The 23,149-nt window shown below is 49.7% G+C and overlaps 1 protein-coding gene across 1 annotated transcript; it reads left to right on the forward strand.

The window, feature by feature from the left end:
* The first annotated feature begins 1,358 nt into the window (after nt 1-1,358).
* On the forward strand, nt 1,359-23,127 carry TP53BP1 (tumor protein p53 binding protein 1). The gene is made up of 25 exons (XM_035131002.2): nt 1,359-1,895; nt 1,976-2,034; nt 2,341-2,496; nt 3,633-3,675; nt 5,474-5,643; nt 6,581-6,686; nt 7,338-7,429; nt 7,704-7,870; nt 8,264-9,419; nt 10,545-10,664; nt 11,792-12,004; nt 12,318-12,369; nt 12,809-12,904; nt 13,745-14,234; nt 15,974-16,126; nt 17,343-17,626; nt 18,191-18,367; nt 18,491-18,912; nt 19,022-19,213; nt 19,443-19,640; nt 19,871-20,071; nt 21,423-21,517; nt 21,982-22,181; nt 22,300-22,445; nt 22,805-23,127. Exons 1-25 carry the CDS (start codon nt 1,528-1,530, stop codon nt 22,987-22,989), a joined length of 5,541 nt encoding a protein of 1,846 aa, XP_034986893.1. The 5' UTR covers nt 1,359-1,527; the 3' UTR covers nt 22,990-23,127.
* The last annotated feature ends 22 nt before the right edge of the window (nt 23,128-23,149 follow it).

Genomic DNA, 23,149 nt, shown 5'->3' on the forward strand with positions numbered 1-23,149 from the left:
ATAAGTGATACAGAGTCGGGATGAACATTGAGGTAGTCAAGTACGCTGATGACACCTAGTTATTCAGGATGTTAAAAACAAAACGGGATAGTAAAGAGCTCCAAAGGGATATTTTCAATCTGGGGGAAGGGGCATTAAATTTAAAACACTGGTTCAGTGTAAGCAAATGTAAAATGATGCACATAGGTAAAAAAATCCTAACTTTACATCTATATATTTTGGAAAGTTGATTGTTTGCTATGCGTTTTGGACACCTCTTAAGATATGACCAAATTGTTTGTTCCTGAGATGGGTTTTTTTGTCTATGTTTGGATACAACTGGATGCCATTTGGAATCAAGATTTAAAAAGCACTAATTTGATGGGCATGGCTTGAGGAAAAAGGCCTTGCAACCAAAAGTAGGATCCCTGCCAGGCCTAATTTGGCCATGGAGGATCAGAGGCTCCCCTGCCAGCTCTGCCATGTCCCATCTTACCAAACCAAAAAGTCCCAAATATTGTAACCTTCTTCCTGCAAGGGAGTTACTTCTGCCCCCCCCCAATTGTGCTTGCCCCATTGTGCCCCTGTACCAGATCTACACCATCCTGTTCCAAATATCCCATGTATGGAATTATGACCCCATAGAGAAGGGCTGGAAGGACACATGAAAGATTCTGAGGGTTGCAGCAGCTCCACCTTTGTGGAGCCACAGGTGCAGCTGCCCTTCCCCAAATCAAGTAAATAAATATACTTAACTAACTGACCAACTGCACCACAGATAACTCAGTTCTGCCCCCCCCAACATAATGCCTGCCTCCCCCGAAAATAAATCCTGGCTACACCCATGGCACCCCTCCTTCCGGTGTGAGTGCTGCTATGCCCTTGCACAAAGACAGTTATAGGAGTGTGCCCTCGCTATCTCAGGTGTGTGGCCAGCTGGGTAGTGCCATGCATCTTTCCATCAAAATCCTCCTCCCTTATCTGTGCTGTCTTTGGCAATCTACCTGGTGGAGCTGCATCTATATTATTATCGTTCCCTGTTCTAAACGTGACCGGGCACACGTGACCTTCGCTTTGGGGAGCTTGTGCACTGCTGCCTCCTGGCGTGCGCTGCTGGCGACCGGGCCTTCAGAGCCATCTTGGACTCCCATCAGCGTCACCACCCGGGATCACGGGCCATTCTTTTGCTCATTTATATTCAGGGCTGTCATTGGAAGCGGGGAGGTGGAACTTTCCGCGAGCCCCGCCCCCTCCCTGGCCTTGGACGGGGCATGTGGAGCCGCGTTGTCACGGCAACCCCCGCGCAGCGCGAAACGCGTGGGGGCGGGACCTGCAGCATGGCCAGCAGGAGCCGCCGCGCGAGCGCCCGAGGGGGCGGGGCAAAGCGTTCTTCTCGCGCCTGCGCTCCTTCCCCCCCTTTTTTGCCTGTGTGCGCGCGCTCTTGTCTCTGTTTGCGTGTCTCTCTGTGTCTGTGGGGGGAGGATTCGCAGCTCACGCGACCCCCCCGTCCTCCCCCTCCGAGAGACCTCCTTCTCCGCCTGGCGCAGGATGGACCCCGCGGGGAGCCCGCTGGACTTGGGCTTCTGCCCGTCGGCTCCCTGCCTGCTGGTGGAGGACTCGCAGCCGGAGCCGGACTCCGCCCAGGACGATGGCGAGGAGCCGCAGGCCCTGCCCGGCCTGAAAAGGAGGTGGCGGGACGAGGCGGATGGGCCGCGGATCGTTCCGGGAGCGAAGGCGGCAGGAGGAGGCCAGGAGGAGGGCCGGGCCGGTGAGGGGGCTGAGCGGGGTCCCGCAGGGGGCCTCGCTCCCTCTGGGCCCGCTCCCTTGCCCCCTCCGCTGCCGGCCTCTGACTCGCCCCGCGCCCTCCTCAGTCAGGTCTTGGAGAAGCTGCCGCCGCCGCTCGCCAGAAACACCAGGTGGGGACGGCCCTTCCTTCTCCGCGGGCGGGCTTCCGGCCTGCTTGACCCTTCTGAGACGTTGCTTGTCTCCCTTGCAGGGCGGCGGACGACCCCTGCGGCGGCGCTGCTGCTGCACCGGGATCGCTCTGCATGGAAGGTAAGTGGCTTCCTCCGCTTGCTGCTGCTGCTGGGGACGGCCCTTGGGGGCTGCCCCTTCGCCGCTGCTGAGAATCCCGCCCCGTGGGGCGGGGCTGCACAGGCCGTCGCCTGTTCTCGCTGGATGCTGTCCCTGAACGGTGGGTGGGGGGGTCGGGGCCCCCTCGTGACTGTTCTGCAGCCCTCTTGGGTTCCCAAGTAACCTTGGCGGGGGTGGGAGAGGGAGGGCTTGTGGGCCGGGCCCATTTCCTCCCTTTGGATGCTGGAGCGCACATGTGCTGAGGAAGTTCTTCTCTTCTGATGCTAGAATCCGGCATGTCGCAGCTGGGCTTCGGTGTTTTGGAGCTCTCCCAGAGCCAGAACCTGGAAGGAGACTCTACAGCTAGTGTGGTTAGTGATAAGGAGCAGCTGCAACCCAAAGTGGCCTTGGAAGAAGAAGAGCAGGAGGAGGATTCCAAGGGCGGTAGGTGAAGTGGGGGGCGGCCTCCTGAGTCTTTAGCTGAGCAGCCCTTTCCTCTGGGATAGGAAAACTTCACTCCAACCCTTCTGCGAAACTACCCACACTGCCTCAAAAGGACTTCTGGCTCAAACAGAACCTTCTTTCTTTTAAATCATCCTTACTTGTTCATTTGAAGAGCATTTTACCCAGTTTACAATGTAGATGGAAAAAGCTTCCAGAATGGCTTACAAAGATAAGTAGTAAGCGGTCCCTTCCCTTGGGCGTACAGTCTAAAAGATATGCACGGGGCAGCGGGGTGAGTGGGGGAAAGCAAGCTCAGGCACCAGGTTTTAAACATATTATTCTTACAACAAGCTGGGATAGAGACAGGCAAGTTACTTCCCCTTCCCGCTTTTCTGCAGCTGGATGGAATGGCTGCCTCTGGGTGACAGATGGGAGCCTTACAGTTCTGTTCTCCTAGTACTTACCAATAAACTGAGTCTCTGGAGTAACAGTACTTTTGTATACAGTATCCCTGCAAGGCAATTGAATGACTGTAGTTGCCAGTGGTAGAGCATGTAGTTTGCAGACAGAAACAAGGGAGCCTGACTGAGCATGTGCTTGAGCCCTGGGAAGCTGCTCTCAGAATAGACTGTCCCAGACTAGGGGGGGGCAAATAATCTGACCGCATATCAGGCAGCTTATTATGTTCCTAAATCTTTTGAAGATATAATGCTGCTTGGATTGTGGATGGATGTGATGTTATAAGTATCTTTTGGGTTGGCACTCACTGCTATCCTGTTGTCTTCTCCATTAGAGATTGCCTTCTAAACTAACATTGAGTTGTATCCATTGTTAGTACTACTCTGAATAGACCCATTGAAATTAATAGACATGAGTGACCTAGGTTCATTAACTTAAAATTACCAATAAAATACATATAAAACTAGCAAAAAAACCCACCAAAGCACATAATAGATAATAGATCATACAGGGAATGCCATCAGCCCTGAATCCAGGCAGATTTTGACTTCGTATCTAGATTGAAATCAGATTTAGTAATTCTCTGGAAAAGCCCTTAGAATGCAACATAGTGCAGTTGTGCTCTGGTATTTCAAGTGAAGCACCAATTCCTGATGCTTTTTCTGCTCTGCATGCAGATCCAGATGAAGTGACAAAGTCTGGGAGTGACTCTCCTGATAGGTAAATATCTGCTTTCACCTCTCATACTTGTTGGCTAACTTGTTGCATGGTTGAACCTTCAGGAAAGGGATATGGAGAGCTTGGCCTCTGTAGGGGGTGCAGTTTCTTTGCCCATTAAACCAGCTGTGAAGCACATGTGGTTCCATGAAGTCCTTCTTGCTGTCACACATGTGCTGAACATTCCTTTTTTAAAAAAAAATATTTTTATTGATTTATAAGAACAATACCAACAAAATACAAACAATACAAACACAAACAACACAAAATTCTTATATCTTCTGAACATTATCCTCTAACTTCTTCGGGTGACTTCCCTTGATCTCTTCCTTCTTGAATTCATTTTCTCTTCTCATTGACAGTTTCTTATATAACATTATCTATACAGTATCTATATTCTTATCCTCTTCTATTTTTCTGAAAAATAACATTATTTTCTCCTCAAATACTCCTCCTCTTCGAGCACCTCCTGTCCGACTGGTCAATTCATTTTCTTGAGTTCCCCCATCCATAACAAATTCTTTGATCAGCCAGTCCCCCAAGTTACCAGCTTCTATTTCAAACAAAGTACTCATTCCCGTATAAATTGCCTTCTGTCTCCAACCTCAATTATAGCTCCAACCTCAATTATAGCTCCTTCTTCAGTTCTTTCCACATCCAAATTCATATCATCGGTCGCTTTTGATCTTGAATCAATTCCCATAGTCGAAGTTCCAGCCTTCTTTTTAACGTTTTCCAAAGTTTTTAAAAGACACTTTTACAGTCTTTGTTTTCGGCTCAGTGTTTCTGTACTCCAGGTTTCCAGGGAAAGAGACCGACCTCCATTTTTGAATCTCTTCCGTTCCAAATTAACTCATTGAAGTCCAAATTTTAATAACGATTCCAAGAGATTTTTTCTTATTTCTTTGGAGAAAATGGCCATAAATATCCAGAAGACTTGAAGCTTTGCACCTTTGAAGTTAGTGTTATGTCCTTTTGTGCCTACATCTCCACCCCTCTCGCTCGGCAAGCTCAAAAAGGGTTTTACCAGGAGAAGGAGAGTCGCAAAGAGGCATCCGCAGGATCCCAAGTCCCCAAAACGCTCGATTTGAGGTTTTTTTCGGGGGTCCGCTGCGCTTAAGCGGGCTCCCCCCCAGCCTTCAAAGGGCTGGAGCTCCCTCAACTGAGGGATTTCCCGTCCTCAGCGATGGCCGACCAACCCGGAAGTCCTCATGTGCCAAACATTCCTGGTAGGAGAGAAGCTGCTACTACTTTTCTGCCTTGTTCTTTGTGAAGGAAAGATATTTTCATTCCTGTTAGTTGGGATTCGGCTAAAAGTATCGGCAGTGCCCTGCTGTTGCCTCCTGGCCAAGAAGGAAAGAAAGAAGGGACAGACCTTCCCATTGGGATTTTGCAGGAGGGGGTTGCACCAGGGTGCTGCTGGTGCTCTTACTAAACCTCTTTTGAATAAGAAAAAAAGTTCCCTGACTCTTTTCTCTTCTGCATTACCTAAAGAAATGGTGGAGTAGCTTATATTCATTCCCACTGGGATTTTTCAGGCCCAACAACAAAGTTCTGTTTGCATCTTTGGCAAAAGCTCAGCACAAAAGCAAACATTCATCCACTCCCCAAGTTCTGTGCATGCTTTGTGTCCTGTTTTTAATCCCCAGGGAAGATATCAGCTTGTTTATGTTGCATTCTTTCAGCTTGTTGTATTATTTTTCTCAAGATGTAGTCCACCCCTGGGGCCTTACAGTGAAGAGCAGGCAACAGATATAAGCAATGACCCCCTGGGGAATATTGATTACACTTATGTTCCCAGCAGCACCCCAAAAATTCTGCAGTTCCATAAAGAACCTGCAAGGAGTCCAACTTCTGCCTGCCATCCACTTGACAGAAGGCCACAAGGGAAGGATCCCTCTGGGTGGCATACACAGGATGCTGATGTCTTATCTACTCAGGAGGACATGTTTGGCCAGAGCAGCACAACAGGTGAAAACAGACTGCATGCCTGTGCCGTGGCCCCTGCGACCCATGAGGGGGAAGCAGGTGCAGTTTGCTGAAGCTCTGCCTATCCCAATAACAAAGGAAGGTTTCATACTATATAGATAGTACTACTAGGTACATGGGACTACATAGCTTAGTCTAGCTTAGTCATTTGTACATGTCTCTTATGCAGGGCGCACGGTAGCTGTGGGAGGAATGGTAGGCAGTTTTTTTTGTGGATGATGGGAATTCCAGTGGCACTGATAAAGTTGCCTTTTCAACGGATGTGTTTCTCTGTCGCCCTTTGCTGTTGCTGCATTTTGAAAATGTCTCTGTGTTTTGAATTCTTCAAATTTTGCCTCTTCTGTTTGTGCAGATGGCTTTGAATATGTAGTGGCACAGATCACCAGTGCTGAAAAAGTTGTACAGGGTTGTCAGATTCTAGCATGGGCTGCTCAAAACATAGCTCATCAGTTGCATTGCTGACTTGCGTACAGTACCCTGAGAGTTCTAGTTTTCAGGCAAATATGCACAATCATTCTTTAAAGCATTAAAACCTTTCAGCTGCTACTGTGGCTAAGGACATACCATTTGCCCTTCCAACAGTGGCCAATCAGGTGCCCAGGAAAAAATTTCTCTAGTTGTAGAGATAGCAGCTCTCTGGGAAAATCTCAACTGGTCATCAATATTTGATGGTGTTGCTGAGGAATGTAAAACATTTTCCATCCCTGTTGGGTTTACTTAAATTTACAGTCATTTTTGCACACCACAAATTGTGGGTGGTCTTCTGCAGTTTTGAACAGTTGCAACAAGGTATTGAAATTGACTCCGATATAGGGAAAAGATCAGTGCAGCTGGGAGACAGATTTCCAAGGCAGTGTCCATTGGGTGCTTGACAAAACTGCTAAATGGTTTTGTTAATTTTAATTGCCTGTTGTTCCAGATGGTGACAGTGCTGTGTCCAGAGTGGAAGCAGCAAATTCTCCAGTGCGCACTCCTGCCGATTCTCTGCATGTCCTTCATCTTTCTGGACAGGGACCTCTCTCCATGTAAGTAACAAGCCCAGTCAGGTTGCTTTTGCTACCTGCTTCCCTGAGTAATTGCTTCTAGGAAGCTGCCTTATATTGAGTCAGGTGCATCTAGCTCAGTATTGCTCACACTGACAGGCAGCAGCTTTCCAGGATTTCAGATGGGGGGGGGCATTCCGAGCCCTGCTTGGAAATGCCACCCAAGATTGAACCTGGGGCCTTCCTCATGAAGAAGGTGCTCTACCACTATGACCTTTTTCCTTCTCAGCTAATTGATGATCCACTTGTTACTTCCTCACCTCCTGAATTCACTAATTGAGTCAGTTGCGCAGTTGGTTGTATTGATTGGCTCTTATGCTTTCATTGATAGTCTCTTAATTGTGTCCACCTTTCCAAGTAACTGTGCTTTCTTTGTCTCTACTCCATCTGTGCTCGTTAGTCTTTGTTGCCTTCCTTTTTCTCCTTTGTAAGTTTCTGTTTCCTGATGAGACACACAACCAAGCACTGCTTGTGTTTCATGTTCAGTGAGAGGTATAAATGTGGTCTGTGCCTGTGAGCTGAGCCTTGGCTTCTGCCTTCAGATCTCTCGAATAGATTAGCTCATTTGCCTTTTTCTTGTGACCTTGCATATGCAGACAGTGAGGCAACTGGGTGTTCTCTTTTTCTCTGCAGTTGTGCTTCAGGCCTTCCTACGCCATCTCCTGGCATCTCACATTCTGTACCCCTCATCATTCCAAGAAGCCCAACAGAACAGGGAACAGAAGGTATGTCAACACTTTCTGCTGGAGGCCTTGGTAACCCTTGGCCCAAGCTATGGTGTTAAAAAACAACAACTTAGTAATGGTGACCCCGGTTTCTTTTCTTTCATTTCTGAGCGAATGTGGAGGCCCCTCCTCTTTTTGAGCACTGAAAGAGGGGTGCAGAAGGCCAGTTGGTACCCTTCAGCTTTTTTGGCAGTGTGGTGTTCTGCTCCAGCAGCAGGAACAAGGCTGTCCTCCTTTGCAATAACCTTAATTTCTCCACCATCTTCTGTTGCAGCAGCAGCATCAGCAGCAAGAGGAGGAGGAGGAGGAGGGAAGCAAGAAGAAGAGCCAAAGGAGACTCGGACTCCAGGGCTTCCTCAGTCCTCTACACCTGTCGCTCAAGATGCGCCAGCTTTTACTCCTGCATTCACTCCCATACCATCACAACCAGAGTTCTCCCATGTGAGTGGCCAGAAGGTGCCCAGCACTGAGACTGGTCTTCTCTGTGCTGCGTTCATCCTGGGTAGAAGTAAGGAGGGCCCCCACACCTCTTGCCCTACAGTTTGACAATCCTTTCCTTATGCTTTTTTGTCATAGGAGGATTTTTGAGACATTCATAAAGTGTCAGCCTGGCTTTGTGTATAGGAGGGCAAATCTCCTGGCCACCATGTTGGCTGTGGAAAACAGGAAGCAATTCTTTGAAGCATGTTGCTTTGTGGTTGCCCTGCTGGTGTGTCTTGGTTGCAACGTCACTGTCAGGACTTACTTCTGGTTCTCTTGAGAGCTGACCTGGTTGCAGAATCTCAGGTGTGGAGCTGTCATATTCCAATCTGTTTGTGTTTCCCCCCATTTTAGGACACTTTCCTCCCAACTCCAAGCTTAGAGAAAGGGCCTGAGGCACAGACAGAGAAAGGAGATGGTTGTGGTATCAGTTTGCCAGCAGACAGCTCTGAAGTCCCTGAGGCACCTGCATCGATTGTGGAGGGCCCCTTGTCATGGCCCTCAGGTGAGGCCTGCCTATTGGCACTGTCTGCTAGTGAGTGCAGCCAGTCCACTGAGGTTGTGCAGCCTGAGGAAACAGCCATGGAAGTTCATAGTCCTCCAGTGGAGAAGCTTGGCTTGGATGGTAGATGTAGCGAGCAGCAGCGGTTTAATGAGGAGAGCCATGCCTCAACTGGGCAGCCTGCAGGAAGAGGTTCTCCTGCCCACGTTGGAGTTGGAGATGACCTTGGACGTCAGGGCCACCTCTTGTGCCAGGGGTCTCAGGAGCCAGAATATGAAGCTATCCCAGAAACATCTGGTGAAGCGCAAGGAGAAGCTGAGCTGCTGAGGGGCGGAAGGTCTTGCCTTCACTCGACTCACTCTCAGGAAGAAAAGGTGGACCAGCATGTGGAACCTGCTGCAGCCAGAGAAGACTCTGAGAATCTGCTCCAGGCAGCTGGAGAGCCTGCACACCCAGATCCAGGAAACTTAAAAGGAGACCCCTTGGAAGACTCCAGGGAGGAGGCGTCCCTGAGGATCGGCCCTGGGGTGACACTGAAGTTCTCTGACTCCCAACCCGAGCTGGAGGGAAGCAGGTCCCAGGGGAGGTCCAGTGTTGCCCCTGGAGTGGGGCTGCCTGCTGACATCTCTGCAGGCAGAAGCAACTTGGGAAGTGTGCTGGAGGAGGAGGAGAGCTTGCCACTGCTGCCACCCCAGGCAGAAGGGAGTGGTGTGCCGACAACAGCCAAGGAGGATGAAACTGCAGAGAGCCAAGCGGTAGCAGCACCTCCAGGGCAAGGCAGTAGCAAGTCTGCTGCCCTTCCCGGGAGCCCATCAGTTACTGCAAGGGAAGATTCAGAGCTGGAGTTGTTGCCTGGGAAGGAGAAAGCACCAGCAGTGACTTTGCAAGAGGGATCCCATCCTGGGATTGCAGAGGACCAGGTGGAGAGCCAGCAGAAGCCATGTGGGCTGGAGAGAGAGGTGCAGTTGTGCCAGAGGGGTCCTGAGCTGCCTGCTAGCCTGCCCAGTGGTAAGTGGTTCTGGAGAATAAGAGCAGCAGTAGAATTGCATCATTGGAAAGCATCCCTGTGGAGTGAATCAGGCTGCCTAGGCTTGAGCCAATGTGGCTGTGAAAGGAGAGTGGTCTTTTGCAGCTTAAGAACATAATTTCTCTCACCCTCTCCTCTCCCTATCCCCCTGCCCTATTTTGTGAGTTATTTCCTTGAAATACTCTCTAGTGGTTGCCAAAGGGCATGATACACATAGACTGAGATGGAGGCTGCTCCCTTCCTGCCTCTGTGCCTGTCTGGTGTGTGAAGGGTGCATTGCATCTGTTCTCACAGAGGCCGCATTGGCCTGTTGGCTTTTAAATGCTACTTTATTTATTGCTTATTAAGTACATATGTTGACTATCTAATAGCCAGAGCTCTCTGGGCAGTTCACAGAAGAGAAATGGAAGTCACCATATACAGGCATAATTCAAGTCAGCCCAGACTCCTTTGCAGCTGCAGTGAGAGCCTTCCAGGCTGTTGGAACAGAGTTCTAGTGCTCTGTGTGGCTTGATGACTGGCAAGGTCTCATCCCCAACCCTGCTATCTTTCAGCAGTTACTGTTAGCTGTTTTCAGTGATTACATTGTTTATTTGAGAAGCACAGCATGTTCTGTAAGTGCCTGTCTAGAGTACAATATGTTTAGCATAGGTGGGAGGAGCTGGGATGTTCGTGCACTGGGGACTTGGGCTCTGCTCTGCCCATGGTTTCAACCTTCTTGACTAGAAACTAACCCCCCCCCCCAAAAAAAACCCAACATAAAACAGACTTCTCCGGTATCTGTGCCTCATACCATCCTCTATGCAGCACATGGCAAGGAAGTAAGAGGCCTGGGCACAGGATTTGCAAAAATCTTCTTGCCTGCTTCACCTTGCCTGGTCTCACTCGCTGGACTCATTGTTAAAACTGTGTTTATGGAAGACAATCTTACTCGGCTACGAGTGATCGCCAAAGAAGAAGACCTTGCCTGGTAGTCTGATGCCATGCTGTTTTCTTCCAGTCTGGGCCTTTGGCTGACCATTTAGCTGATGAGAATTTGTGGCAAGGAGGGTGCCTAGTAGCAGAATGTGAGCTCACCACCTGTCTGTTGTAATACCTTGTTCCAGAAACCCCCTTTCATCTCACCCTGCTGAAGGAGAAGCATGTGATTGAACCTCTGACAGGCATCACACCACCTCACATTGGCCAGCTGAAGAAAGGCCCCAGGCGACACAGCACTCCTATTGGTGAGTAGGAGACGTGGGGTGGGGTTTCTGTGAGTGATGGAGATGGGCACCAGCTGCCTTCCAGCCTTCCCAAAGTGGCCATCTTTTGTCCTTCTCTTTGCCTTCAGAAGGTGTGTGTGCGCTGGTGGAGAGCAAGGAGGGGACTGATCCAAGCAGCCATCTGTATAGCAAAACCCAGGTGGGAGGCAGGCCCTGTGGTCCCAACCATGTGGTAGCTGTTTACATATTGCCAGAACAGTGTGAGCCTGGAAGATAGGACCTTACATTGCGCCTTTTGCTCTATTGTCAAATCTGACTGGCAGCAGCTGGGACTTCAAGTGTGAAGAGGATCTCATAGCACCAGCTGACTGATCCCTCTAACTCAGGCATCCCCAAACTTCGGCCCTCCAGATGTTTTGGCCTACAACTCCCATGATCCCTAGCTAACAGGACCAGTGGTCAGGAAACATGGGAATTGTAGTCCAAAACACCTGGAGGGCCGAAGTTTGGGGATGCCTGCTCTAACTGGAGGGACTGCCAGGGATTGAACCTGGGACCTTGTGAATACAAAGCAAGTGCTCTGTCACTTCCTCTGCCATTTGGAAGCACCTCCAGACCAAAAAGGGAATGATGAACTCTGCTCTTGGAGCAGCTGAGAGGTGTGGACCATTGCTGTCTACACTGTTATAATTTGAAGCAAATCTGGATGCAGCTCCAAGTGCTGCTGTAGCTTCCTCCACAGAATTCCAGAAGGTGCAAGATTTCAAGGGCCCAAATTCTTCTTGGCTCCCTTGCAGAAGTACAACTCACATAGCTTTGGATTGGGAGCCCAACTCACTCAGTCTCTCTCTAATGTTAGAGCAGTTGGCCCAGGGGCTAAGGCAGGCATCCCCAATCTTTGGCCCTCTAGATGTTTTGGACTACAATTCCCATCATCCCTGACCACTGGTCCTGTTAGCTAGGGATCATGGGAGTTGTAGGTGAAAACATCTGGAGGGCTGCAGTTTGGGGATGCCTGGGCTAAGGCATATTCTGGTGCTGCAGAGCTGCCATGTGTTTAGGGGTGGCCAAGAGGCTTTCTGTGCTGGTTCTTTCCAGCAAGCTGGGTGGCTATTGGTGAACCTGCCATCTTGCTTTGCTTGTTTCAGAGGCTAGAAACTGCCCGGACAATACCATAGCAACCAGCGATGTCACAGCTGAGGGCACCAACAATGTGACAGTGGAGAGTGTTGAGATGGAGGAGAGTGGCAAAGGAAGCTCTGAGGCTGCTTTTGAGGACCAGGGGAAGTTGTCCTTGCGCATGAACCTTGTGACCCCTGTGACGGAAGAGAGTGATGAGTCCCTGCCCTTCAGCCTGGACAGTAAGAGATTCAGCTCAAGAGCAGTTGCGGAGCGATGGTCCCCTGCCCTGGACTAGTGACTCCAAACAGTACTGGCTGCTTGACTAACGGTCTTTATAGTTCTCATGATTCCATCTCTGCCTGGGAAGGGCTGATTTGGCAGTGCTGTTGGAAACACTTGCAGAAACTTGGCCCTTTAGGCAAGGAAGAGGTGGTCCTTGTCCTGGGCAAGTTGTGAAGATGATGGCAAGGCTTTCTAACTGGGTGGTGATTTTTGATCCAAAATGTTTGGGAGGGGGTGGAATGCTTCTAATGCCTTCCTCTTTGCCCCCAGAGCCCACATCCAGTGAAAAGAAGAATGGGTCTGTCACAGGAGTTGTTTCCAGGTAATAGGCAGGTACTGGTACTTAAGCCCTTTGTGACAGAGGTGAATGGCATCTGCTGGGAAAGGGTAGGCCCAACTGGGTCAGACTGTCAGTATCTCTAGGGCTGCTTTCCCCATGCGTGGGTGAACTGCCCATGTCAGAGAGGGCTGAGCCCCAGGGAGGTATTTGGAGGGGCAGGAAGCCATGTCTTGCTCCCTCCAGCCTTCCAGATACTCTGAGCTGCTGCAAGGGAGGTGAAGGATGTTGGTATTTAATGGCATCTGAGGGGGTTTCTGAACTGGAGGTCCTTGTGGGTGCTTGAGGCCCCAGCATTCTGGGGCAGTTTCTGGGGCCACCGAATACTGGCCAGGTTGCCTCACTGCTAGCAAGCTCATAGGCCTTAGCTATCTCTTTGGCAGGATTGGTCCTTTCTGAGCCTGTCTATCTCTTCTGCCTATAGCTCCCGGAAGGTGCCATCCGTCTTCACTCGAGTCTGTGAAGTACAGCGTGAAGAAGACAAGGCTCAACGCCCTGAGCTGCCTTGTCCACTGTTCAGGCAAGTCCATGGAAGGCCTCCCTGGTGTTGTTTCTAGGGCTGTCTCTGCACAACTTCCCTTCCACATGAACTAATAACTCATCCTGTCATGTGCTGCTTCCCTCTTTGTGCAGTAGATTCTCCTGTGAAATCCCTCCCCTGGCTAAGGTGCGTCTTGAATTTGCTGAGCCACCCCAAGTTCTCCTGCCTTTTGGAATCATATGCTTGTGCCAGGCCTGTTGCCAGTTGTGAGGCAAGCAGGACACGCTCAGTGGGCAGTGTTTGTCCCAGGGCAGCTGGTCTTGCAGGGTGAGGGCTACAAAACAGCAGCAGTTGAAAGATCCTTTTTCTGAGCAGGTCTCCTGGACAGCCAGGCAGCTTGTTGGGGCAGTTGGCTTCGCACAAATGCGATAGATTGCGGGATATTTTTCTGAATGCTGTGTCCCTGTGTGTGTGTTCATATGCATGCATGGCTTGTTGAGTCTTTGGATGTACCTGACTACAACAAAAATACACCCAAACTAAAAATATGCCGTTGCAGTCTCTGTGCAATATGAAACTTTGCATACTTGATGGTTTATGTACAGGGATTAAAGGGAAGACTCCGAACCGCAGACCCTCTTAGTCCTAAATGGGTAGGCTAGACAAAGCCATGGGCGAAAGGTCTCTCAACACAGTCATGCCAAATGGGGCTGCAGGCTGAGTCAGCTTACCTCTTAGTAAGGGAGAACGTTGCCTTTGTATCTGCTTCTGGGCTTCCTAGGAACACCTGACTTGCCCTTTCTGGTGACGGAAGATCGGATCTGGGTGGACATTCAGTGTGATCTGGCTGAGCTCTCATGCTTTTCTGATTGCTTTCAGGGGTGACCTGTTCAATTTCCCAAGTTCCCAGGAGGAGCAGGAGCCACCTGCAACCTGGCAGAACCAGCGAAGGCTTGTGCCCCTGGGTTGTGGACCAGTCCAGGACTCTGGCTTGAGCGCTAAGCAGACAGTGGGTTGTGCGGAGGAGGGAGAGGCCATGGAGGTTGAAGAAGCAAGAACTCAGGAGCAGAAAGAACAGAGGGCCCCCCAAAAGGCAGCTTCCGTTCTGGTGGCTGCAGGGAATGATGGCGCTCAAATGCCAAAATCTGGCACCAGCAGCAAGGGGACGCAGGCTGTGGCAGTGTTCCTTCGAGGGCCAGCGGAATTCACATCAGCAGCCACTCAGACAGTGCCTACTGACCAGGTGGAGGTGGGGACCAGCACGGCTGGGTTGTGGCCTGGACAGCAGGACGCTAAAGTGCAGGTGGAAGAGGACCACGGATCTAGGCCTGCCCGGGCTGGGCATGCACCAGGAACCCAGCACAACCAGGTGAGAGGGAGTTGGATTGTGTACTTGGAAAAGGGGGAGTGGGGAGAGAGATGATGCTGCCTGTGGCAGGGGCGAAGGATTATCTACTACCTCCTGGTCCCAGCTTTTAGAGTGGGAGGTGGCCATTGCTGCATGTGCCTCCCCCAGACTTTTCAACTCTGAGCAAGGTGGGAAGAAGCAGCCTCATCAAGAGAAGCATTTTGATAGGTCAGCCCAAAAGTCCACCAAGTCCCCCTCGCAATAGTGATCAGCCAGATGCTTGCTAGTGAGAAGCCCACAAGGGTGGCAATGGCTATCCTGCCTCTGAGCGTATTTCATTTGTTTGTTTATATTTAAATACAGTCAAACCTTGGTTATTGAACGTAATCCATTCCGGAAGACCTTTCAGCTTCCGAAAATCATTCAAAGACCGGAGCAGTTACTTCTGGGTTTTTGGGAGCTGAGGTTTGGCTGTATTATATTTGTATTTAAATATATTTATAAGCATTTATTTCATATGTCATATGTCACAAAACCGCACAATTACAATAAAAATGTCAAACAAATCGGGCAGAGCTGTCTGACAAAGAAATCTCAAGCTATTGCCATCATAGGTGAATGGTTTCTGCAAGTGAATGTGATGGCCCTGTCCTGTGACAGTGAATTTCAGGAGGGAATGATTGTCCAGATTCATTTTGGGGCATCTCCTGCATTTGCTGCCAGTTGCTTGTATTGGATAATTCTGGTGCTGCAGGAGAATCACTGCCTCTCTTGTCACCAAGCCATTGTTAGTTGCCCTTTTATGTGCCATCTGCAGCTCTGTGATAGCCGTTCCTGCCTCTAATAGCAAGCTCAGGTGGTGAGTGCTGATGGTATTGGAGCCAAACTGGGGCCATTGACAAAGAAGAGAGGGAGGCATCACACAGGAGTGGAAGCTCAAGGTTTACAGAAGTACTGTACAGGCAACTTCTGATTTACACACAATTGTGCATGGGCGCGCAGTGCCGAACCCAGAAGTTACCCTAAAATGTCACTAAAAGGGTGAAATGTTTTATATGGGCCGTGTCAATGTGTGCTGGGGTCTGGGACAGAGCCTTCCACACAAAATGAGTATTGCCTGAATAATAAATAGTCTGAGGACTGAGCATACTCAGTAGCTGTGGAATGTTGAGCGTCAGCTGGAATAAAATATGCAAAGTCGGGGTGGGGAAACCTGGAGGAGGACAAGGCTGGTTGGCTGGAACCCTAAGTAGGGGAGATATGGGTACACAGTGATGTTTTTGTTGTGGATCCCATGCATTTCCTCTGATTTCAAATTTCAAACTTAGCTAGTCAGTGGTGACCCCCCCCCCCAAAGTCGCTGTATGTTTAATACTGTATTTTTATACTGCTGTAACTCCCACTTCCAGGACCTGATAATGAAGAGTGGGGAAGAAAGTCCATAAATCCAATAAATAATTTTTTATCATTTCATATTTTATTTGGATACAATTTTAATAAACAGAATATTTTAATGAAAAGGATAACTTCTAAGGGCTTCACTTCTCCAGTAACAGCTAAGAACATACCCCATCTGAAACAGTGGAGAGCTGCTGTTGCCTGTTAGTATCCAGACAGTACTGAGCTGGATTGACCACTGCTGTATAATTCTGTACAATGCATTCTCCTGTTCCTCTGACGGTGATGTTCCCCTTTCATTCCAAACAGAAGTGTGCTGTGGAGGAATCTCTGAAAACTTTCTGCCCTTTTCTTTTCTTCAGCACGAGGAAGGGTTTGATTTGCCTTGCCCGCCCCCAGGCAGAGCCCTCCGGCGTCATATACGGACCATCCGCGAAGTACGAACTGTTGTAACACGACTCATCACAGACATCTACTACAAGGATGGGGCAGAAGTGGAACGCAAGGTAGTGGAGGTAAGGTAATAGATGTCAAGGCCAGGACAATTCAGAAAACTGTTTCTGTGTTTTTTAAAGAGGATTTCCCCTTCTTTTTCCAACCAATAATTTTGCCATTTTGGAGAAATTACACTGGTCAAATAAATAAAACAATATAGTTTTTTCTCCTCTAGTCATCCGGCCAGAGACTCAATTGCTGACTCATTTACAACTCTGTTCATTTACACACTGACTGACCTTTATTGACCACATGCCCTTAATAAGGGCACCTGTTGCTGGGGAGATTTTTCTGTTGCCTAGCAACCTGTTCAAGACCAATTCTCAAGTTCTTTCTAGAATATTCCAACAACCCTCCTAACTGGAAAGTCTGTCTTGAACACCTGGTAATTTTTTTCTGCTTTTATTCAGTAAAACCCAATTCCATAGTCAGCATTTTAAATTTAAAGGCTTTGTAAAAATATATGCAATCATAAACCTTGTGGAACAATACCTGAGCTTGATCCACCCTTTTAAAATGCAATCTTTTACATGTACATAGCGTATATCTAAGTGTTTTGTTTTAGGTTTACATTTTTCTGTCTTTCCTGACACAGTACTATACACACTCGAGTCTCCTGCAAGATTGTTTCAAGATCAGGCAGGCATTGTGTGGGGTGTTTTCACCATCAGCTTATTTGTCTGGGTTTTCTCCGGCTGCTAATACTGTCAAGGCAGGTTTTATTTTAAAATTGCTTCTTGAAAATTTAAAGGAGCTTTGGGGAGGTAGTAACCTTAGAGGAGGCAAGCTTTGGTCAGGGTTTGCTGTCGCAGTTCAGCTCTGCTCTTTTGAGATGGGCGCTTGAAGTGCCTTCTCCAGCAAGAAGAACATCATTTTGCCTGTTCTGACCTTACAGGTAAGTATTTATTTTGTTGAGCCGAGGAGAGTGGAATAAAATGCCTTGTGGCTAAAGGATGGGGCACTTTCTCTCTCTTTAGCTGATAGAGCTGAGCATCAACAGGATGGATACCCAAAGGGTTTCCTGTTTAGAATGTCAGAAAGTAGCTCTGTTGTGGGGAGAGCACTGCTCTGGGAGCTCTGCCCTGCCCTACATATATCTGGCTGAGAGCGACTTGCCTGTGGATGGATCCCTCTTGGGATTGGAAAGTGCTTGTCCTAGGGCATCTCTCCCCTTCTACCTGGCACATGGCTTGGCCTTCCCTCCCTCCCTTGAATCCCAGCCTGCTTTTCTTTCAGGAGAGAGAGGACCCCATCATGGAGTGCCAGGAGAGCGAGGTGGACGTCTCCCCCTCTCGCACAGGAGGCTCTTCTTTGCTTGCCTCTGGAGACCTTGGTGACATCAGCTCCTTCTCATCCAAGGCCTCTGGTCTCCAGCGCATGTCCAGTGGAGGGAGCAGTGCCTTGTCCACCACACACAGTGGGACAAGTTCTGGGCAAGGAGGCACTCTTCTGAGAGGAGGGAGACCTTGCCAAGGAGTCGGGCCTGGAGACTTGGCCTTCCCTGGGGTCAGAAAGCTCAGGTGAGTGCAGGGCCTCTGGGAAAAGGGCATCAGAGGAAGGCTTCACTTTGGGGGAGCAGCAGGGTGGAAGAGAGCAAGAGAGAGTCCATTTTGCATTCCTTGGTGTTTTGTTTCAGACGGCGCATTAATATGACACTGTCAGTGCGTTGTTTAACCAGATTCCAAACTGAAAGCCCGTGCTATACTTTTAAAAGGCCATGGGTTCTAAAATGAATTGAATTTATTCACAGTTGGCGAGTTAATATTTTTGATGTCAAGGCTTTAAATACTTGAAGGTCGGTGTTGAATTGAGTGATGTTTCAAACTGGGGAAACCACGTGGCAAATCCTGTTGGGTTGCCTTGTGTGCAGCTTTATTTGGGCTTCGCTGTTTACCTTGAAATGCGAGGGATAGATAAATGCTTCATGCCCACAGTTCTGTGCCATGACCCTGGGAGCATGTGCAGTGGGTGCAGGGCCTCCAGGGCATGCTGGCAGGCTGTGCTGAGGTTAACGCTGCCTTTTGACTGGGAAGGGCGGGGTATAAATAAAAATTATTATTATTATTATTATTATTGTTTCCCAGCCCTAGGAAGGGGGGCAACCAGCCTCAGTCTCCAGTCCAGCCTGACCATGCAGCAGTTACTGGGGTGTGCGAGGAGGAAGTGCAAGGCGTGAACAACCAGAGGAGTGGCAGAGCCCCTCTGACTCCTCGCAGACGAGGGCGAAGGGGCCGTCTCACATCGCGATCGGCCGGAGCCAGGTAGCGTGGTGAAGGTCAGCTGACGCTGATGAGGGAGGTGACCCTGGTGGGGTGGAGTAGCAAGAGCTAAAGGCCCTCGGAGCCTCGCAGCTTCTCCAGCTTTCTCTCTCCCTGGATCTGCAGGGGCTGCCTGCCAGCTGTGGAGGATCTGTCAACGACAGCCTTGCCAGAAGAGGACCGCCCCTTGCATGCCACAGGTCGCCCTCTGGTGGGGCAGGAGCAGACTGGTGTCCCTCTGTGCCGTAGCATCTCCCCCGAAATCCCCTTGCAAGAGCGTCTGGAGGTCTCTCCCGGCACAGAGCTTTCATCTGCCTCCTCCTCTTCTGGGAACAGCTTTGTGGGCCTCCGGGTGGTGGCAAAGTGGTCCTCGAATGGCTACTTCTACTCTGGGACTATCACACAGGATGTAGGGGGTGTCAAATATAAGCTGCGCTTTGACGATGGCTATGAATGTGATGTTCCGGGCAAAGACATCTTGCTGTGCGACCCCCTCCCCCTGGAAACAGAGGTGACGGCCCTTTCGGAGGACGAATACTTCAGCGCAGGTAACTCGTCCGGCTGGCAAGGGACCTGCAGTGTTTGGAGTGGGCGGTAGGAAAGAGTTGGGTCCCAGGCTGTGAGCTGCCCTTATGATGCCTTCTGCCTTGGCTGCAGGGGTAGTGAAGGGGCACCGGAAGGAGGCTGGGGAGCTGTTCTATTGCATTGAGAAGGAGGGCCAGCGGAAGTGGTACCGGCGGAGAGCAGTCATCTTGTCTTTAGAGCAAGGGAATCGGCTCCGAGAACAGTTTGGGTTGGGCCCCTACGAACCCGTCATGCCCCTGACAAAGGCGGCTGACATCAGCCTTGGTAAGCAACCTGTAGGCAACTGCCGTGTGGGTCTGGCCGAGAGAAACGGGAACCCCTAGGAGCCTCTTAATTGGGAGTTGGAACTGCAGGGTGCTGGCCTTGGGTAAACTCTTCAGTTTTAAGAGGCGCAAGTGACTTCCTTCTGCTACCCTGCAGAAAACATGCAGAGGGGCCTTGGTGCTGGTGAGTGTTGAGGTGGGAGCTAACAACATTCTCCTTGTGGGGCTAGACAACCTGGTGGAAGGAAAGCGGAAGAGACGCAACCTTGGCTCCCCCAGCACCTCCAACAACACAACACCCACCCGCAAGGGCCCTGAGAGCCCCCAGACCCCGCACAGGCTGTTGTCTGGCAAGCGAAAGCTGGTTTCCTCAGAAGAGGAGAGATCCCCTGCCAAGCGAGGGCGGCGGGCAGCCCCTACAAAGCCAGGTCAGACTGTTTTATTTCTCCTTGCATTGCATCTCTTCTCCCTGGGCCAGACTTTCCCTTTTTCGACTTCTCTGGCCTTTCCTCCCAAACCAGAGGAGCTGGAGCTGATCTCTTATGCCAGGAGGACCGAGGCTCCCCTCCCTCTCCCTGAGAGAAATTCTAGGTTGAGGCTGCTGACCTGCTGTCAGGAGGCAGCCACAGGACTTTGATTTTCCTCCCTCCCTCCACAGGGGCTGCCTGTTCCAGGGAAGCAGTGAGCCCATCTGTTAGTGGAGGGGACTTGGGAGATATCCTGGCACCAGATGACCGATGGGGGCCTATGCCCCACAACAAGACTCTCTTTCTGGGCTATGCCTTTCTTCTCACAATGGCAGACCCCACAGATAAACTCTCCAGTTGCCAGGAGCCTGCAGTGAGCAGCGAAGAGGACGGTGAGCTCTCCATTGCTCCAGGGAGGCTGTTGGGGGGGGGGGCTCATTGACTGAATCTGGTTAAGCCACTGCTCATTTAGGGTGGTGAAACTAGCAGGTGACAGAAGGTAGAACTAGGAGGGGATGACCTGGAAGCTGTACGCCGGCACCCTCGGCCAATAATGTAAGATGAGCGCTGCAATCCCAGAGTTGGTCACGACTGGACCTAATAGTCAGGGGTCCCTTTACCTTTACCAGGGCTAAGGACGTGGCAAGTTGTGGGGCTGCAAGAACTTGAAGTCAACAAGCCTCACTTTCCAAAGTTATTTTTTTGAGGGGATAGTTGAACCTGGGACTTGGTAAGACTGGCTGTATCCTTGCACCTTGCAAGCACATCACAGGAGGGCTGTTGGGCAACATGACAGTGTGAAATCCCTTGAAGGCTACTTGAGGAGGAGCCATGCCAGGTGGCAGTCATGCCTTCTGCTATTCCAGGTCCTAGAAGCCCCAAAGATAAGGAATTGCGAAGTGTGGGGCAGACCATGCTTGCCATCTTGTGGCCCTCTAAGAGAACCCAGTGATTTGGGAATGAGCTGCAGATCTCTCTTACAACTCTCATGCTCCTTACAGCTACCATTTGGGGCTCAGAAAATAATTTCACTAACTTAAGTCAATTTCTGAATATGGCTCCAAGTGTTGGTGCTTACAATTTAAAACCCTTTGCAGCAAGGGGCTTGGATTTTTGAAGGACCACCACCTTCTGAACGAACCAGCCCAGGTACTGAGGTCATCATTGAAGGCTCTTCTCTGGGTTCCCCCTCCTCCTCTTAATTACATGGGTGCTGTTTTTGAAGGTTTTCTTGGCAATAGCATGCCCCTTTGGGTCACTTTCCTCACCTGTTCCTACTATCTCTTATGTCATCTTAGCACTAGGTGAAGACCTTTCTGCGTTTCTCTAGGCATCTTTAAATGTAAATAATCTGCTGTTGTGCTGCACACACGTTCTTGTCAATTGTATTATTTTCTGTTGAGTATAAGAGCAGTTCTTAGAGCACACTACTGAACAGTGGAGAATAATTTTTAAAGTGAATAGCTGTTCCTGATCATGTTTAGTCTCTGAACTGAATTTCAATGCAGTTGTTTTAATGTTCTTTATTTAACAAAATTCATAGAGTTTACAAAGAAAAATCAAAACACTAACTTAAAAATTGACAGAAGCAAGCATTTAAAAGAAGTCAACATGCACCTTTTAAAATAGAAATCTGAAAATTTGATGGTGTGGGAATGTTTCACAGCCCTCTTGCAAGGGAAGAGGTGTAGTGCTCTATTTATGCTAAAGAATTAACTCTACTAACTTCATCCTGTTTTCTAGACTTCTTGGAGGTAACACCTTACAACAAACGCTACATTGGACAGCAGCTGCAAGCTGGAGGTGGTTTCATCCTGGAGGACTTCAATGAAAGCCAGGTCAGGAGCCAGAGCTGGGGATGCATGAAGTAGCACCACCCAGGTTGGCAGAGGAGATTTATTTGGAGAGGGTGTTGGTGCTTTGCTGCTGTTTGCCTTTTAATGATGAAACAGGTGCTTTTCTGGGTGTGGTCCAGGGGTGGCAGGTGGGAATTGCCATTTGCTCTCCTTTCAAGACCTGGGATGAGAAAAGGAGGTGCCCGGCCATGATGCTCCTTGGAATGGGACAGATAGGCTTTCTCTGCCTCTACTTCAGGCAGCCCCTCTTTTCCTTCCATTGGCCCGTTTCTCAATTCTCCACTTCTGCCAGTACTGAGCCTTCCATTTTGCAGTTAGCCTGGCTGGCTAGTTGTCAAATAAGCATTTGACCACACTGTGGGTGTTTTGTACTGAACCTGCAGCCTCTTCCAGGGCTTTGTGTTTCTATAGAAGCCCAGGTCCCAGCCTCCACTTCCTTTGTCCAGTGCAGTGCAGCCTACCAGTGCTTCCTGATAGCAGACAGGCACTGCCGCAACCGGATGTACTTTCTGTGCCTTGCCCGAGGAATCCCCTGTGTCTCTCATGTCTGGGTCCATGACAGTTGTCACTCCAACGAGCTGCAGAACTACCGGAATTATTTGTTGCCAGCTGGTTATAGCCTGCAGGAGCAGAGGTTGCTGGACTGGTAAGTCCATGAATGTTGGAGGGACCATGAGCAGCTTACCCACCTGGTGCAGGTGGAACAGGGTGGCATGTCCAGTTTCCTTGCACTGGAGCCGCTTCTAACCTTTGCTTCCTTCTAGGCACTCCCGAGAGAACCCTTTCAGTAATCTGAAGGTGCTTCTGGTGTCCAGTGAGCAGCAGGACTTCCTGGACCTCTGGTCTGAGATTCTCATGACGGGGGGTGCTGCTTCTGTTAAGCTGCAGGACTCTGCCTCATGGAGCAAAGGTACAAGCCCCTGGAAGGCAGCCAGCTGGTTTCTGTGGTGGGTAGATTGGCAAAAAGGCTCTCCATTGCCCACTGAGGCATACCAATCCCCCTGTGCAGAAAAGAGGCCTAGTGTGGCAGGAGCTTTAACTGTATAAGTTTTTTATTACATAAGTGATTAAATAGATTCCGAAGGGTTGCTGAGATGTTGGCTGAGGCAGGGCAAGAATTGATTGGCTGCTTCTCCCTTCACTCCCTTCCTTGTGTGGAGCTGCCATCCATCCTTTTCCAAAGGCAGCAAGATCAAGTACCTGGTGCTGTGAACAAGCATGAGGAAAAGTTTGACCACACAGGGCAATTCTTGTTTTCTGTTTCCACAGATGTGAGTCTGGCTGTGTTTGATGTCGTCGTGACTGATGCTTCGTGCCCAGCAGCTTTCTTGAAATGTGCTGAAGCGCTACAGCTGCCAGTGGTGACCCAAGAGTGGGTGATCCAGAGCCTCATTGCTGGGAAGAAAGTTGGATTCAAACATCCAAAGTATCAGCTTGATTCTGTCCCCAGTTGAACCTTTTTGCTTTGTGGAGGCTGTCATTGTCGCCCAGGTTTTAAATGTCTGTGTCACTTGAACTGTGCATGAAGTGCTGTATATAGTTTTGACTTCTGGACTTTTATGATAATAAACGTCAATTTTCTTGTTGCAGTACCTAGGATTTCTCCTCTTACCA

The sequence above is a fragment of the Zootoca vivipara genome, chromosome 14 (genome assembly GCF_963506605.1).
Source record: "Zootoca vivipara chromosome 14, rZooViv1.1, whole genome shotgun sequence".
Lineage (NCBI taxonomy): Eukaryota > Metazoa > Chordata > Lepidosauria > Squamata > Lacertidae > Zootoca > Zootoca vivipara.